The following is an 18,655-nucleotide window of genomic DNA, read 5'->3' as shown; positions in this document are numbered from 1 at the left end:
TGTTTGTTGTAATGATTCAATGAATGAAAGATTCTCCTGTGGTGACTTACAATCATGTATATTCAATTCAATTTCACATTCACTGAGAACATACTATGTCTAAGGGCAGTAAACCAGGTGAAGAGGGCATGGCAGCAGCATGAATACAGCATGGACTCATCCCTATGTGGGAAAACCCACATGATGGGCTCCCAGGGCACATGGCAGTATGATAATCAATAAACCTATGATCACAGAGATCATTTGTCTCTGGATCTCATCTTTGAGCCTCACCTGATGGTCATTGCTAATGCAACAGATTATCCTGTGTTTATTTTTGTATATTTAATTCAAGATACATTAAGATTGGTAAATTTTTGCTCTTTGTTGATGGCATATCAGTGACAACATAATTTTTTGACATTTCAAATTATGCTGCCATTACTGAACATTATTTTTCCTCCTTCAAATATTGTTATTGAAATTTTAATTCATTATTATGCAAATAAAACATTTATTAATAGCTATATTGCCTATGTCATTTTTTAAAAATAAAAGGAAATAGATTAGGAGTCTTTTAAGATATATAGGTGAAAATTATAATATTGAATATAAGGATACTCCAATATCTTGAATAATTAATCTGATAAATGGCTTCTTCTGTGTCTACACCATTATTTAGTCCACAAACATTCAGGGGTTTTCTGAAGTTTAGAAAGTACTGTGTAGTCAGTGCTGCGGGAGTCATAGAGATGACTCTAGCCTCTAGCAATAAAACATGTAGAGACCACCAAAAAAATCTTCCAGTGCAACACAACATTAATGTCCCTAATTAGATTTAACGTGATTGCTTCAGGAACTACAGATTAACTACTACTTATTCCCAATTGACACACTTTAAGGTTGTAGGAGGGAAAAATTATCTAATGAGTAAAACAGGTGTTGGCCCTTTCATAAGAAATAGAAGGCAACACAGTTTTATGTCTTGAACTATAACTTTGGTAGGTATAGAAGAATTCTTCCCCATGCCAAGTCCATATCAATGATGTGTAAAATCTAAGAGCATGTCCCTGGAGAGCTAAAAGAATATTCTCTCTGAATATTCTCCAATAAAACAGTTTCTAGAAAGAGTGAGGGAATGAATAGTTGATGTGAGGTCTCCATAGAGTATCTGATATTTTTATTAATAACTTGTCAAGTGCTAGATCATGGTCGAATATACATAGTTAAATTAATTCATTAGGTTCTGAAATAAACAAAGCTGTATTTTTCAATAGAGGAAACATTTATAAGCAATATTTTTTAGTTCTTCAGTTGTTGAGATCTATGTAGCGAACCTTAGGTCCCCTAGATATATAAGCTAATGCATTCCTGGCCTCTTCTTAGATCTTGTCAACTAAAGATTAGCTATTTCTAATTTAAAAATAATATATTTTCTTCTAATAACAAAATTAAAAGTTAATAAGATGATCCAAAATACAATATTAAGAGTAATACACTGTTTGCATTTAAAAATTCAAGTATTTCTCTTAATTTAAACAGAGGGAAGATTATACCTGGCTTTCACAAAGTCAAAGTATATTTTTTAATTTCTCTTAAAAATCTGTACTGACCATATTTTAGACTCTTGAAGAATACTACATTTATGCAAAATAAAAAAAAGTCCTGTAGGTCATCATTCTTTGAAAATATGTTCCAATTTTTTTTAGTATAAAATTTAGTTCCATTGTTTCTGCTTAAACTTAGGCTAACATTCATAAACTTTACAACACTATGATTGTACATTTTGCTTTTCTTCTTTGTTGAGCTTTCATTAGGAACAGGGTAGCAGCAGCATCCACATTGCAGCATCCACATCCAGAAAAAGTTATTAGCAAATTTACTTAGTAATTTATTTTAATTATAATCTAAACAACTGACTAATGCATTAATACATTAGAGGCATCACTCATAGGATTTTTAATTATTTTATTTTATTAGCATACCTGTGGCCTTTGAAGTGATCAACTAGTTTAGTAAGTTCCTTAAAATTAACTTAATTAACTCAAATGCTAGAGGAGGAATTAGGATTTCTTAAAAAATTGTAGACTGGTATCCTTTTATGAAAAAGGTATTCCATTCCTTCACTTTTCTGAATTTTTGTATTTTAGGAAATTCAGCCAGAACTTGGTTGCTCAGCTTTGGTACTTTGTGAAATGTGTTTACTTTGGGTTATCTGCCTACCAAATCCGTTGTGGCTACCCAACACGAGTTCTTGGAAACTTCCTCACAAAGAGCTATAATTACGTCAACCTCTTCTTGTTTCAAGGGTAAGGACACACTCTATGTTGTCACAGTCACTCACAAAGAGGAGGCTCACAATTGAAAGGCATTTTGTTTCCTACCTGGGAAGGGACAGAAAGAGGAAGAATGCTGATGTACAGGAATGTAGATCATCATGGAATTCTTGCAGTGTTTAGCAAAAAACAGGCATGCTTCTTGAAATACATTTTATGTGTGGCTACCACACACCAGGCCAGAATGTTGTTCTAAGGTCATCCATATGGGTTTTCTATTTCCATATCCTGCATAATTATTGTGATAATATTTTGGAATATGTAATTGTTAAGTATTAACATGCTTCAGGTTACAGTAAAACATATTATTTGGAACCTAGACTATTCCTAAGTGCCTTTGGAATTTTGCATGTACAACAAGTCCATCCATTGAAAAAAGCCACTTATTCCCCTTAACAATAGAAATGCCCTGTGACTTGCTTACCCCTCATAGTAAATTAGCTGTCAGAGGAAGTATATAGCTCTTCCATGTGAGAATTTAATTGGTAGCATCTCCTCTTCCTTCTCTCAGAAATTGGAACATGGCATAAAAAGTCAGTCTGCTCCTAGTTAGCACCATATTGGGGATTGGGGATTGGGGACTTAGTCGCAGAAGAGGTGTTGAGCTTGCTCAGATGTTATGAACCTCCCTGTGTGAAACAGCATTTCAGTTAGTGCTATCTTGTGTGGAGTCCTGACAGTTTTTCAAGGGGTTCAATTAGTGCTTTCTCCACAAAGTTGGGTATCTCAAGGGAGAATTCCAAGTGGTAATCCAACTGTTGTGTGGGCCCTGGGATGAACCCAGGTCTTCCAGCCTGGGAGAAGCTCTGTGTCAGTAAAAAAAAAAAAACAGGAACAGTCCCCAGACTCAAGAAGAGCTCATGCCAGCCCATTCCCAATTGAAATATAACAGACTAAGCCAAAGTCCTATTAGCTTTAGTCATCTATTAATTCTACCAGCAATGGGCCCTACTGTGTGCCCCCAAGTGAAATATTTCTTTCCTCTGATGGCTCTCATATTTCACTTAACAGGTGTATTACCTTTCCTACCTTTATTCAATAGCAAATCCTCAAAAATTAAATAATCCTATGGCCAATTAATTTTTGTAACATGAACAAATAAATGTTCTAAAGAGTTATATTTGGGGGAAATTATGGCCAAGATGGAGGTGTAAGTAGATACACTTTGCCTCCTCACACAATCAAAAGAAGTTCAACAACAAATTTAAAAACAAAGAACCACAACTGCCAGAAAACCAAACTGTATGAAAGTCCAACAACCAAGGAGTTAAAGAAGAAATATTCATCTAGACTGGTAGGAGGGGATGAGATGGGCAGTCAGGGTGGAGAAGACACACAGCAAGGCAGCCACTAGAGGACTGGGCTGTCCCACATTTGCATGCAGATAAACTGGGAAAAACCACTGGGGAGTGAGACGGACACCCCAATGAGGATTCCACCACAGGGAAAGAAAGCCTCAAAACCTCTAGCTATAAAAACGTGTGGGGGTTGTGGTGGTAAGAGGAACTCTCAGCCTCACAGGAGAGTTTGTTGGAGAGACCACAGGGTCCTAGAATGTTCATAAGCCCACACACCTGGGAATCAGCACCAGAAGGGCTCAATTTGCTTGTAGGAAGCCACCAAGAACTTAGCAAGTGGCATTGTTCTCCCTAGGATCCCTCTCCCACATACAGATCCACAGTGCAGATACTTGGGTTGTCCCACCCTGGCAAATACCTAAGGCTCTGCCCCTGACAAAGTAACAGGCATGCTGAGACAAAAAAAAATATATATATATAGCCCAAATGAAAGAACAGATCAAAGCTCCAAAAATAGAACTAAGTGATGAAGAGACAGCCAACTTATCAGATGCACAGTTCAAAACACTGGTAATCAGGATGCTCACATAAATGGTTGAGTTTGGTCACAAAATAGAGGAAGAAGTAAAGGCTAAGCAAAGTTATATAAAGCAAAATACACAGGAAACCAACAGTGAAGGGAAGGAAATTGGGACTCAAATCAATGATTTGGAGCAGAAAGAAAAAATAAATATTCAACCAGAACAGAATAAAGAAACAAGAATTTAAAAAATGAGGAAAGTCTTAGGAACCTCTAGGACAACTTCAGTGTTCCAAAATCTGAATTATAGGGGTACCAGAAAGAGAAGAGGAAGAGCAAGAAATTAAAAATTTATTTGAAAACATAATGAAGGAGAACTTCCCAAATCTGGTGAAGGAAATAGATTTCCAGAAAGTCCAGGAAGCTGAGAGAGTCCCAAAGATGTTGGACCCAAGGAAACACACAACAAGGCACATCATAATTACATCACCCAAGGTGAAAGACAAGGAGAGAATCTTAAAAGCAAAAAGAGAAAACAAGACAGTTACCTACAAAGGGCTTCCCAGAAGACTAAGCTGATTTCTCAAAAGAAATCTTGCAAGCAAGAAGGGGCTAGAAAAAGTATTTGAAGTCATGAAAGACAAGGACCTACATCCAGGATGACTCTATCCAGCAAAGGTGTCATTTAGAATGCAAGGGCAGAAAAAGTGCTTCCTGGATAAGGTCTCATTAAAGGAGTTAATCATTACCAAGCCCTTATTATATAAAATGTTAAAGGAACTTATCTAAGAAAAAGATAAAAAATTTGAACAGTAAAATGACAACAAACTCACAACTATCAATAACCTAACCTAAAGAAGCAAAAACATTGGTGGGCTGGAATGGGAGAAATAGACAGAAAACTGTACTTGAAAAATAACTAAATAAAATTTTTTTAAAAATAAGAAGCAAAAACAAACTAAGCAAACAATTAAAACAGTAACATAATCACAGAAATGGAGATCACACGAAGGGTTATCAGTGGGAAGGGAGAGGGGAGAGAATTGGAGAAAAGATACAGAGAATAAGAAGCATAAATGATAGGTACAAAATAGACAGGGGGAGGTTAAGAATAGTATGGTAAATGGAGAAGCCAAAGAATTTATATGTATGATCCATGGACATGAACTAAGGAGGGAGGGGGAATGAATGCTGGTTGAGGAGTGCAAGGTGGAGAAGAATAAAAGGAGAAAAAATGGAACAATTGTAATAGCATAATCAATAAAATATAGTTTAAAAAGTTAAATTGTGGTTATTTGCAGATAGGGAATTATATATTAAAAAATACCAATGACTCTTTCCAAAAAAACTTTAGAATTTATCAACAAATTCAATATAGTTGCAGAATATGAAATCAACATATAATGTCTGTGTGGAAAAATTCCACCCATTGTTAATATAATGAGAATGGTTTGCAGTTTTTACAACATTGATGTAAACTGGCAACCAAGGACTGGAATGTGCATGCATGAACAATGACAACTTCATTCTACTCGTCAGTAGGGGTGGTAGATGCCATGTGTACATGTTCATTGTAATTCAGTGAACATGTGTACTGTATGGCTCTCTTATTCAAAATGACTGAGAGAGTAGAGCAATGTGTCTACATCAAATTTGTGTTAAGCTTGAACATTCCTCTTTGGAAACTATTTGGATGATTCAGAAGGCCACAGCTATGAGCAACTGGTGATTGGCAGCTTCATCACGACAATGTACCCACTTATGAATCATGTCTCATGAAGAGTTTTATGGTGAAACATCAGATCATGCAGGTGACTCAGCCTTCTTACAGCCCATATTTGGTGCCCTGTGACTTCTGGCTTTTCCCAAACTTAAAATCACCTTTGAGAGGAAGGAGATTTCAGATCATCAATGAGATTCAGGAAAATATGATAGGACAGCTGATGGCCATTGGGAGAACCATGTGCAGTCCCAAGGTGCCTACTTTGAAGGGGACTGAAGCATTATTGTCTTAAGTATGATGTTTCTTGTATCTTATATTTTCTTTAGTAATTGTCTCTATTTTTCATATTACATGGCTGGACACCTTCTGGATAGACCTCATACAGAAATCAGTTGCATCTCTATACACTAACAAAGAAACATCTGAAAAAGAAATAAAAATTCTTTCATTTACAATATCAAAAACAACAAAATACTTAGAAATAAATGTAACCAAAATGAAAGATTTGTACAATTTCTTGTAAATGAATGGATCAAAAACTATGGTACATTTACACAATGGAATTCTATGCAGCAGAAAGAAAGAAGGAGCTCCCACCCTTTACAACAGCGTGGATGGAACTGGAAAGCATTACCCTAAGTGAAATAGGCTAGGCAGTGAAAGACAAATACCATATGATCTCACCTTTAACAGGAACCTAATCAACAAAACAAACAAGCAGAATATAACCAAAGACACTGAAATAGAGAACAGGGGGACAATGACCAGAGGGGAGAGAGGAGGGAATTTCAGGGGAAGAGGGGAGGGATTTGCAGGAACAAGTATAAAGGACACGTGGACAAAACCAAAGAAGGGTAAGATTAAGGGTGGGAAGTGGGGATGGCTGGGGTGGGGGGAATGATAGGGGGTAATTGAGACAACTGTACTTGAACAAAAATTAAAAAATGAGGGGAAAAAATGAAATTGAAGAAGACACCATTAAACATTTAAGAAGGGAATCCCAGTTTGTTAAGACCATCTGCCAAAAAAGGAAAGGAATGGAAAATACCGATCCATTTATTAGACTCGTAACGAAAAGTAGTTGTATTCCAAGTTGAATTTTTTCCATAAGGGTCACCTTGAGAATTTTTTTCTAAGATTGAAGAGTTAAAATAATAAAGAACTACATGACCTCTCAGGGTTGGCTGAGTTGGGGAGGGGGGGCAATCCTATAACTGTCTCTCTAAAAAGATGTGGTTTCTGCCAGGTTCCGCCTTGTTCCATTTTTGACTGAGCTAAGAGCTGTAATGGACTGGGTATGGACAGACACAACCTTGAGCCTCTCCAGCTGGATCTGTGTAGAGGACATCTATGCTCACATATTCATCCTGAAGTGTTGGCGGGAATCGGAAAAAGTAAGCCAATAAAATGCCTTATCCCTATTTGTTTTTCTTAGATAGTGGCTGCTTATAAGATTAATGTGAACTTCTGAAAGTCCTGTGGCCAAATAAATAGAGACAGGGGCAAAAATTACTAGGTCCTATAAATGTCCTGTTGACTTTCATCCCACTAGAGTTGTGAATCTTGGACACACTGCTGCCTTAGCAATAGCATTCGTATGTGTTCTTCCATTGGCAACTGTATATTGTAGTTGTTTTTAAAAGAAGAAATGATACATTGCTGTATAACCCAATAATTCTTAGATGGCTCATTTGGAAGCAGGAGGAAATGTGCTATGGTGGAGAAAAGTGAGGTCAGGTGGCTTGGACTCAGGGTCACCACCTGATGCCCTCTTTGATGAAATACAATGTAACTGCTTTGTGCAAAGGAAATTAAAGTGCAAGCACTTGATCATTCTTCTGGGTTAAATATTATGGTTAAATATGGATATAATTAAAATTATTTGTTGGTTTTTCAAATTTAATGTATGAAACAGGAGCCTGTTGCATCAAAGCAATAAAAATATTAAGGTATTATATCATTTGCTGAGGTGATGTGAAATGTCTTTTTTGCTTATCTCCATGATACCCTCTTTGGAAAAGTCCTCTCTAGTACATGTAATTTCTGTGTTCTTCAGTCAATTTCTTCTGAGAATTTCAGCCTTATAGTCATGAGACACATTTTACTGTGGCCTCTGTGTTTATAGGGGTTATGGCAGTGAAGGATATGGGGCTGGCAGTATACTTAAAATGATATTAGCTTCTGATTTTTAAGAGCAAAGGAGTTATATAATGACATAATATAAGAGCCAATCTACTAAAGGGACATTGAGAGTAGAACCAGGGTGACAAAGGGTCTGGAAATCATGACATATGAAGAAAAGTAGAAGGAATCAAGAATTGTTCAGTCTGAAGTCAAAAAAATGGAGACAAACTTTCAAGTATTGAAAAATGGATTTTTTAATTTGAATTAATTTGTAAGATCCAAGAAAACAGTATTAAGAAAAGTAGGCAAAAGTTCCAGTAAGTTTCAATAGAACATAAAGATGCCTCTAACAATCATAGGGGGCCGTCTCACAAGGCAGTCACCGAGAGGTGTCCACAAACACACAGTCACACACAGGAAAATTTACATTGCAAAACTTCTGTGCTAGGAAGAGCGTGGTCTAGCTCCTGGAACCATTTTTTCAATAGGTATTATATCAGTTGTCTATTTCTTATAACAAACTATCTCAAAACTTAGTGGTTTAAAAATAACAACCATTTTATTTGCTCACAATTCTATGGATCTGCAGTTTGAGCGAGGGACCACAGGGCAGTTATCCTAGGATCACTCCTGCCACTGTCATAGGCAAGGGAAAGGCAAGGGAGAGAGTCAGTTCAAGAGAGAGGCAAGTCAAGGGGGTCATTTCAGAGTGGAGAGGATCTGAACCTCTCTCGGATGGTAAGGAAAACATCAGTAAGAGGAAAATAAAGTACAAATTCTTAGCATCAGAGCCAAAAGGGGAAGTTCCAGATGAGGTTCTAGAAAGAATAACCTGAGAAGCATGGATGGACAACCTGGGAGAGAAAAAAGAGAAATGACCGTTCCACAGAAAGTTGGAGAAAGAGAGATAGTCAGTGAACAACTGCAAGCTCATGCTGAATAGCCTGTGTTTTCCAGAAAGTAGACAAATTCATTTATTGTGAGCAACAGAGATAGCATTCCAAGTCCTGGAGCCTACATAGAGGGCCTCAGAAACTGAGAGATGGTTTCCAATGGGTGAATAGGAGAGGGGCTCTTTTAAAAAAAATAGTAATGGTCTCCTTGACTTTATCTTTTTATTGTTGTTTAAGTACAGTTCCCCCCACCACTTTCCCTGCCCCACCTATCCATACCTCTCACCCTTGATCCTACCCCTCTTTGGCTTTATCCATATGTCCTTTATACATGTTCCTTGATGACCCTTCCACTTTCCCCCACTGTTATCCCCCTCTTCACTCCCCTCTGGTTAGTGTCAGTTTGTTCTTACTTTCAATGTCACTGGTTATATTTTGCTTGCTTTTTTGTTTTGTTGATTAGGTTCCACTTATAGGTGAGATCATATGGTATTTGTCTTTCACTGTCTGGCTTATTTCACTTAGCATAATGCTCTCCAGATCCATCCATGTTGTCAGAAAGGGTAGGAGCTCCTTCTTTCTTTCTGCTGTGCAATATTCCATCATGTAAATGTACCAGTTTTTGATCCACTCATTCACTGATGGGCACTTAGGTTGTTTCCAACATTTGGCTATTGAAAATTGTGCCGGTATGAACATTGAGGTACATAAGATCTTTTAGATTGCTGTTTCAGAATCCTTAGGGTATAATCCCAGCAGTGGAATTGCCAGGTCAAAAGGCAGTTCCATTTTTAGTTTTCTGAGGAAATTCCATACTGTTTTCCACAGTGGCTGCACAAGTCTGCATTCCCACCAGTAGTACACTAGGGTTCCCTTTTCTCCACAACTTTGACAGCACTTGTTGTTTGTTGATTTGTTGATGATGGCCATTCTGACTGGTGTGAATCTCATTGTGTTTTTAATTTGCATCTCTCTGATGACTAGCAATGCTGAGCATGCTTTCATATGTGTCTGGGCCCTCTGTATGTCCTCCTTAGAGAAGTGTCTGTTCAGGTCCTTTGCCCATTTTTTAACTGAGTTGCTCGTCTTCCTGGAGTGGAGTCATGTGAGTTCTTTATGTGTTTTGGAGATCAAACCCTTGTCTGAGGCATCATTGGCAAATATGTTTTCCCATAGGTTTGGTTCCCTTTCGTTTTGCAGATGTTTTCTCTAGCTAGGCAGAAGCTTTTTATTTTGATGAAGTCCCATTTGTTTATTTTTTCCTTTATGTCCCTACTTCCAGCAAAACTCATTGTTTGCAGATGACATGATGGCATACAAAGAAAATTCTATAGACTCCACCAAAAAACTACTCAACCCAATAAGTGAATTTGGCAAAACAGTGGGAAACAAAATCAATATTCAGAAATCAAAGACATTTTTATATACCAGCAATGAAATATTAGAAACAGAAATCAGGGTGAAAAATCCCATTTAATATAGCAACAAGAAAAATAAAATACCCAGAAATAAACCTAACCAAGGAGGTAAAATACCTATACTCAGAAAACTATACAACACTGGAGAGAGAAATCAAGGAAGACACAAACAAATGAAAGCATATACCATGTTCATGGATTAAAATAACTTACATCATCAAAATATCCATACTACCCAAAGCAATTTATAGATTTAATGCAATATTTATTAAAATACCAATGACATATTTTACAGATGTAGAACATACATTTCAAAAATTTCTATGGAACCATAAATGACCTCAAATAGCTGCAGCAATTTTGAGAAAGAATAACAAAGTAGGAGGATCACAATACCTGACATCAAACTATATTCAAGGCCACTGTAATCAAAATGGTCTGGTACTGGCATAAGAACAGACATATAGAGCAATGGAACAGAATAGAGAGCCCAGAAATAAACCCATGTATCTATAGTCAAAACATTTGACAAAGGGAGCAGAAGCATAAAATTGAGTAAAAATAGCCTCTTCAACAAATGGTCTTGGGAGAGCTGGACATGCAAAAAATGAAACTCATCCATCAATTTACAGCACACACAAAAAATAAACTCAAGATAGATGAAAGATAAATAGAAGTTGCAATGCCATAAAAATCCTAGAGGAGAACATAGGCAGGAAAATCTCAGATATTTTCACCAATATATCCCCTAGGAGAGGGGCTCTTGAGAGGGATATTTTTTCTGAATCAGAACTCACATAATTTCCCCACATAGGTACAGGGTCATTTTTCATGTGATCAGCTGTGTTTTCCCTGTTTATCAACTTATATATTATGTTTACTGTTTTTGAGCCAACAGGTGACAACCCTTCTGAGAGTGTAGTTAGACAGTCATACCTATTGCCACCCTTCTTATAAAGGACAGGGTCATGCTGACCTAGAACACTAGATATTTCTGCACCTCAAAAGAGTTGAAATCACCCCTTTATCCTTTTTATTTTATCTTTAAGAAATAAAAGCCTCACCCAGCAATTTTACTCCTGGGAATATATCTGAAAAATACCCCAAACAAGAATTCAAAACAATATATGTACCCTTATGTTCATTGCAGCATTGTTTACAATAGCCAAGATACGGAAGCAGCCAAAGTGTCCATCAATAAATAAGGTGTGGGGGGGGGGGGGGAGCTGAGATACATTTACATAATGGAATACTATTCAGTAATATAAAAGAAGGAAATCTTACCCTTTGTGACAATGTTGATGGAGATTATCATGCTAAGTGAAATAAGCCAGTCAGAGAAAGACATTTAAATACTGTATGATTTCACTTATATGTGGAAGCTAATGAACAAACTAACAAACAAAATAGAAACAGACTCATAGATACAAAGAACAGACTAACAGCTATCAGAGTGGAGGGAGCTTGGAGGTGAGCTCAGTAAAAAGAGTGAAGGAATTAAGCAGAATAAAACCTAATAGACACAGACAACAATATGGTGATTACCAGAGGCGAAAGGGAGGTGGGGAGAGATAGAAGAGAATATGGGAAAATAAATGGTGATAGAAGGAGACTTGACTTAGGGTGATAAACACAAAATATAATATATAGATGATGTATTATAGAATTGTATAGCTAAAACTAATATAATTTTATTAACCAATGTCACCCCAATAAGTTCAATTTTAAAAAAAAAGAAAGAAAAGCCTCATTTTAATGTATTGCCTCTACTTGAATATATGCTTTTATTTAATGCTAAGTCTATGGCTATTTAAATCACACATGGTAAAACATCCTGAGAAATGTAGATATGTAGGAGGTGAGTACTATGGAGTCTAAACAAATCTGACACTAGTTTCTACTTCATTCCATAAGAGACTGAAACCTTACCAGTGATGATCATTTGTCTATAATGAAGCAGAAGAGTAAGCTTCTTTTTTTAAATATAGTTTATTAATTATTCCATTACAGTTGTTCTAGTTCCCCCTTCATTCCCCTCCACCCTGCACACCTCCTCCCCCTTTAGTTTATGACCACGAGTCTCAAGTTCTTTAGATTCTATATTTCCCATACTATTCTTGCCCTCCCCCTATCTATTTTCTACCTACCATCTATGCTACTTATTTTCTGTACCTTCTCGCCCCTTCTCCTTCTCCCACTCCCCTGTTGCTAACCCTCCATGTGATCTTCATTTCTATGGTTCTGCTCCTGATCTAGCTGTCCTTTTAGTTTGCTTTTGTTTTAGGTGTGGTTGTTAATAATTGTGAGTTTGCTGTCCTTTCACTTCTCATTTTTTTATCTTATTTTTCTTAGGTAAGTCCCTTTAACATTTCATATAATAAGGGCTTGGTGATGATGAACTCCTTGAATTTGATCTTGTCTGAGAAGTACTTTATCTACCCTTCTATTCTAAATGAAAGCTTTGCTGGATAAAGCAGTCTTGGATGTAGGTCTTTGGATTTCATGACTTGGAATTTCTTTCCAGCCCCTTCTTGCCTGTAAGGTCTCTTTGGAGAACTCTGCTGACAGTCTGATGGGGACTCCTTTGTAGGTGACTGTCCCCTTATCTCTTGCTGCTTCTAGAATTCTCTCTTTTATTTTAATCTTGGCTAATGTAATGATGATGTGCCTTGGTGTGTTCCTCCTTGGGTCAACTTCTTTGGGACTCTCTGAGCTTCCTGGATTTCCTGGAAGTCTATTTCCTTTGCCAGATTGGGGAAGTTCTCCTTTATTATTTGTTCCAATAAGGCTTCCACTCATGGCTGTTCCTCTTCCCCTTGTGGTACCCCTATAATTCCGATGTTGGAGCGTTTAAAGATGTCCTGGAGGTTCCTAAGCCTCTGCTCATTTTTTTGAATTCTTGTTTCTTCATTCTTTTCTGTTTGGCCATTATTTGCTTTCTTCTGGTCCACTCCATTGATTTGAGTCCCAGTTTCCTTTCCATTACTGTTGGTTTCCTGTGTATTTCCATTGATTTCAATTAGTTTAGCCTTCATATGTTTCTCTAATTTGTGACTAAAATCAACCAGTTCTGTGAGCATCCTGATCACCAGTGTTTTGAATTGTGCATCTGAAAGTCTGGCTATTTCTTCATCGCTTAGATTTATTGGCTCTGGGGCTCTGAGTTGTTCTTGAGCCATGTTTTGCTCTGTTCTCGCCTGTTAGGTATAAGGACGGAGCCTTAGTTGTTCACCAGGGCGGAGTCACCCAGGTTGCTGATTTGTGACACTGTATGTGAGGGCGGGGTCAGAGAGGGACAATGGCAGCTCCCTCTGCTGCTTCTTGCCACTGGGGCCTGCGCGGTCCAGTCTGAGGTCCATCTCACTGCTCGCTCCTTTACTGGTTTATCTGCGCTCAAATGTGTGACCCCGATCAGCCCTCAGTGGGTCTACCACCTTGCGCCCTCAGTGGGTCCACCCACTTCTCCACACCTGGGATCCGCACCCAGCTGCTGGCACACCAGGGTCTTGTGCCTGGGTAGGTCCAGTGGATCTTTCCTGCCCGACCCCGCTCTGCTGCTGGAGGTGGCCCTCTAACCAGTTTGGCTGAAGGGTTCATTGTTGTCGGACTTCCACGTAGTTCAATTTTTCTGTGGTTTGACTGCGTTTTTGTTGCTAAAACTTTGTTGTTCTTAAACTTAGTTGTGGGAGAAGGTGCAGTGCTTCCACCTACGCCTCCATCTTGGCCGAAGTCCTTAGTAAGATTCTTTGAAAAGCAACTTTCCTTGGGGATTATTCCATATTGAATGTAATATGTTCCTGGGGTTTTATGAATGCATTTTATGAAAAAATAGCAATTTCCTGATAGGCCAAATGTTGGCATGAGCACACAAGCAATGCAGGCCTCCCACTCTAAGTCACTTTTCACAGTGATTTCCATAAAGCCACCTCCCAAACACTTTTAAGAAGCTGTTCAGCAATGTAGTGTGACATGAACTGGGAACTAAGAAATGTAAATGAGACTTGGCTCACCTGGAAACAGGTGATGGAGCAGCATAGAACAAGAAGGTGAAAGTTGCTTTGAAAGTGAAGGGAAAGATAGCCTCATAATTAGTGAGAGGCCAAAGGTTTTGGCCCTTTTCTGCCCTGGGAAGTGCATGGAGGGGTGAGGGAGTAGGGGAGAATGGAAGGGAGGTTCTGGGAGCTTTTAAGGTGAGTCTGAAAGACACTGGCCTTCAGGGGAGGAACCAACATGGTCCCATTTCAGGCAGAAAAGACTCAAACTATTCTTGACAAAGAATAGATAAACCTATTTTAACTCACAAAGTTCTTCATTACGTAACACTAGGGTGCCGTTGGAGTGGGTTAAGTGGGCCATCATCTAAACTTGCCTCATTGACAAAATAGTAAAAAAGCAAATCTGTGTGTCTGTGTATGAAGTACGTGTTTCAATTTTTCAAATATTCTAGATTTTCTTTCAAGATAGAAAGGTCTAAGCACCAATTTTGGATTCCAGTGCAGATATTAAAATACTGTCCTTAATCTGAACCTCATGCAACTTCACAGTACATAATCACTTAGAAGCATGATCTTTTGCACTGAATAAGCAATGCTTTCCATACTGGTTCTGACCCACCCTCCACTCCAGCTCCCATCCTCGTGTTCCCAAGTCCAAATTCAGGAATCACTGAATGTCAGCTTGTAAAGCCCTTCGGCAGTGTTCTTTAAAGTCCTCAGAGAGGCTTCTGCTGGCTTTCAGACATCTCTCTTAGTTTGTAACCCAGAGCTCAGTGCCTAACAGGTAGAATGTGGATTATTTTTCCTTACCTTAACCTACCAAAATGAGCATATCCCAAGGAAGTGTTAGCTCCAGGTTGGGGAAGAGGCACTCCTGCCCCCTTATATATGTAGCCTAGCTTAACTTCAGGGGTCATCCTGGAAGGAAAATAGGTCACTGGGAAGCAACATTTAAGCAAGGAATATACATATAAAGCTGGAGCAGTTTTAATACCAGACAGAAAAGCTGGTTCCTCCCCCCTTGCCCATAGACTATAAGACAGAACTTAGTGGGTTCTTAGTAAAGCAAATGGAAGTGATTTCAGCCCTACCAAACACACTGTTTTTGTATAAGAGCAAGCCAATTGTGTGACACACACATACCTACAACCACCACCTACCTTGCCCAGCTCAGCACAGCATCCAAGCATGGGCACCTACAGAGTTTCAACACCAAGAGGGGGCTGATTGATCCTACAGATCTTATTGCATGATGTGAACAACATTGTTTTCATAATGTGTGTGATGAATGATGTGAAAAATGTTTTTCTACCCACCAAGGAGAAGGAGGGGTCAGTTGAAAGGCACAGCTTTTGCATACTCAGAAATTTTAAGTAAAATGTCTTTCTCCCACATAAAACCAGAGGCTTTATTCAGCAGGGTATTTAATCCACTGATCCTTAGGTTCATCACTAGCAAAACCCACACTGCAATTTTAAGGAATAAGTTGCTCAGGTCCCACTGGTCCCCCGTGGCACCATGGTGGGCAAGTGAAAGGAGCTCATTACAGCTTCATGTCACTACCTAACTATGTTCCCAGCTTTGGACAAGGTTGCCCTCCCCACTTCAGAGCAAACAGAGCAGAATCAGGGCTAAATCAAGCGAGCTCTTCCCCATGGGAAGAGCCCTTATCCTCCCCATCTGCTTTTCAGGGGACAGTGGCCTAAACCTTGTGAAAACTCTTCCATTGCAGAGATACCCACAGCCCCGGGGGCAGAAGAAGAAGAAAGTGGTGAAGTATGGCATGGGAGGCATGATCATCGTTCTGCTCATCTGTATTGTCTGGTTTCCTCTTCTCTTCATGTCTTTGATCAAATCTGTCGCTGGGGTGATCAACCAGCCCTTGGATGTCTCAGTCACGATTACCCTAGGAGGTTACCAGGTAATCGTTGTGCATGTCATCCAGATCTTACTCACCTACAAGTACCTTATCTAATGCACTCCTCCCCTGATAACCACCTACAGGATATTTAGTTAGGTTTTGCCAATCCCTATTTCCTATCTAAATTTTGACTTCTCAGTGAATATGTGACATTGAAATAAGATAGAGAAGGCAGTGAAAGAAGAGTTCTGTTCTAGTTTTGAGTACAAGAATAATCACCTCAAAAAGAGATCTCTGAGGCTAGCTGCTACTAGATATTTAGTGGGTGACATACTAGGCAAATATTATTCCTTTAACCCAGGATACAGAGAAGAGCTTCAGAATGTTGACAATACTGTGTATCTTGTTTTACAGCCTATTTTCACAATGAGTGCCCAGCAAAGCCAGCTGAAAATTATGGACCAGCCAACGTTTGATAAATTTATAAAATCTTTCTCTAGGGACACTGTAAGTAAATGTTTATAATAGATCTCTATGAAGACCTTTCATTTAGGTGAGCAAGTGGTTGTCATATTACCACTTTGTCATGATCTATAGGGTGGGGGAACTTTTCAGAGATTATCAGCTGTATACAACAGATTCCTAGCCACTGACTGTTTTGATAATCTAAGACATTATGGCTATATTATTGGATGTAAGTGTTAATAATGCTAATTTTATTTCAGAACATTTTAGTATAAGCTCAACAGATATTGATCCTTTAAAATTTTTAAATTTTTTTAAATTGTGGTAATATTGATCCTTTTCACTGGTGGGTCTACTCTCAGGATCTGTCCTGAAGAAGTTCAAAATATGGCAAAAGTATTGTCAGTAAGTACTTCTGATAGCATTCCCTACATTAATAAAAACTGGAAGCAACTTGAGGAGTCATCAAGTAGGGACTGGTTGAATAAGTCATGGTATATGTATGGAGTGAATTTGATTAGCTGACTTCCCTAGAGTGGTCACAGTAGACAGGCTTCTTTATATTTCTTTACATGCTATGTTGTACAAATATTTTCTAAGCAACTTCTTTTGTAATAAAAAATAATCATTACAAGGACTACACATGGCATAAAAATTTCTCAAGATAAAACATAAATGAAAAAGGATTTAGAATTGTTTCAATGATAAAAAATAAGGTATACATCCCTTACTGCATAAAACAAGGATAATGTTCTGGTGACAAAGTTGTGGCTAATTAGTTATTCTTTTCTTTACATTCCAACTGCTAATATTATTATGACATAATTTTTCATAATTAAAGCTTGTTTTATGAATAATATTTTCATTTAATTTTTAAAAATGGTCAGGCAAACAGAAGCTTTTCTCTTCTGTAACAGAATTATTGGTTTATAATGCACACTGTCAAAACCAACCTTGAGGGATGAAGAGCTAAGAAGACAGGGCCAGGATGTCCTGGGTGGATGAAGTTTGACTTTCTCCTAAGAGGCACATTTTCTAATGGTTGATAAATGTTCATATTAGTACAAAGGAAAAAAGACACTAAATCATCTGACTTTTCTTCACTATTTGATTGGAATGGTTTCATAGTTGTATTGATATGGCAGCATCACCAAGGCAGTTTGAGGATGTCTCTGGGAGCTGCCTGCATCTGTGGGTAGGGGAATTAATTAAGTGCAATGGAAGAAGAAGATAACCCATTATAGAAAATTTCCCTTAATATGCAGAAATCCTCTTCATACAGTCAGTTAAAAGGATGAGTAATGACTTCCTTTATACATCATCATGTATGTAATCTATTTATGAATGTGTATTTTTGTGCATCATAGGGTGCTATGCAATTTCTGGAAAATTATGAAAAAGAAGACATAACAGTAGCAGAACTCGAAGGAAACTCAAATTCTTTATGGACCATCAGCCCTCCCAGTAAGAAGAAAATAATAGAGGAACTCAGGAACCCCAATAGTAGCTTCTCTGTTGTTTTTTCATGGAGTATTCAGAGGTAGTTACTGTGTTTCCATGCATAATTTCCCTTTTATTTAATTAAACTCAGGGTTGGGGGAGGTAAGAGGATAGAAGAATTAAATTAATGTGGATCTTAGTTCACATTGTATCTTGGGAACATTCATTCAGTGCTACAGCTAACACTTTTGTTTATTAAATATGATTTGCCTGGGAATCACTAACAAAACTAAGAACTTCTTACTTTTCCTTTTTTACTAAGTTCTATTTTAAAGGGAGGATATCAATGAGTTCTATGAACAAGAGAGAAGTAGAGGGAGAAGAGGGTGATGATTCATAAAATGAGACAGAGTCTGAGTATATCGTAAGATTCCCCTGAAAGGTTGCAGTTTGGTCTTAATAATAAAGAACGTGCTGCCTCTGGAACCCTGACTTCCCACTTACATGTCTTTGGCATAGGGGGGCCCTAGCAGATCTTTTCTCCAAGTGTGAGGTGTGAGAGCAGTTTGGCAGGCCCAGCAGGGGAGAGCTGAGGAAAACTGC

General features: G+C 38.1%; 1 protein-coding gene across 4 annotated transcripts in view; it reads left to right on the top strand.

Annotated features, from left to right (window-relative positions):
* PIEZO2 (piezo type mechanosensitive ion channel component 2) overlaps window positions 1-18,655 on the top strand; it is a 534,747-nt gene that overhangs the window by 506,462 nt on the left and 9,630 nt on the right. For all 4 annotated transcript variants that reach the window (XM_053668846.1, XM_053668845.1, XM_053668844.1 and 1 more), the window contains 5 exons: window positions 2,130-2,288; window positions 7,103-7,250; window positions 16,019-16,207; window positions 16,562-16,654; window positions 17,980-18,152. In XM_053668846.1, coding sequence (XP_053524821.1) covers window positions 2,130-2,288; window positions 7,103-7,250; window positions 16,019-16,207; window positions 16,562-16,654; window positions 17,980-18,152 — 762 coding nt within the window. The remainder of the gene's footprint in view (window positions 1-2,129; window positions 2,289-7,102; window positions 7,251-16,018; window positions 16,208-16,561; window positions 16,655-17,979; window positions 18,153-18,655) is intronic.

This window comes from Artibeus jamaicensis, unplaced genomic scaffold, assembly GCF_021234435.1.
Source record: "Artibeus jamaicensis isolate MK-2021 breed Jamaican fruit bat unplaced genomic scaffold, CSHL_Jam_final contig_511, whole genome shotgun sequence".
Lineage (NCBI taxonomy): Eukaryota > Metazoa > Chordata > Mammalia > Chiroptera > Phyllostomidae > Artibeus > Artibeus jamaicensis.
Note: the sequence above shows the minus strand (reverse complement) of the source record. Positions and strands in the feature narration are given on the sequence as shown.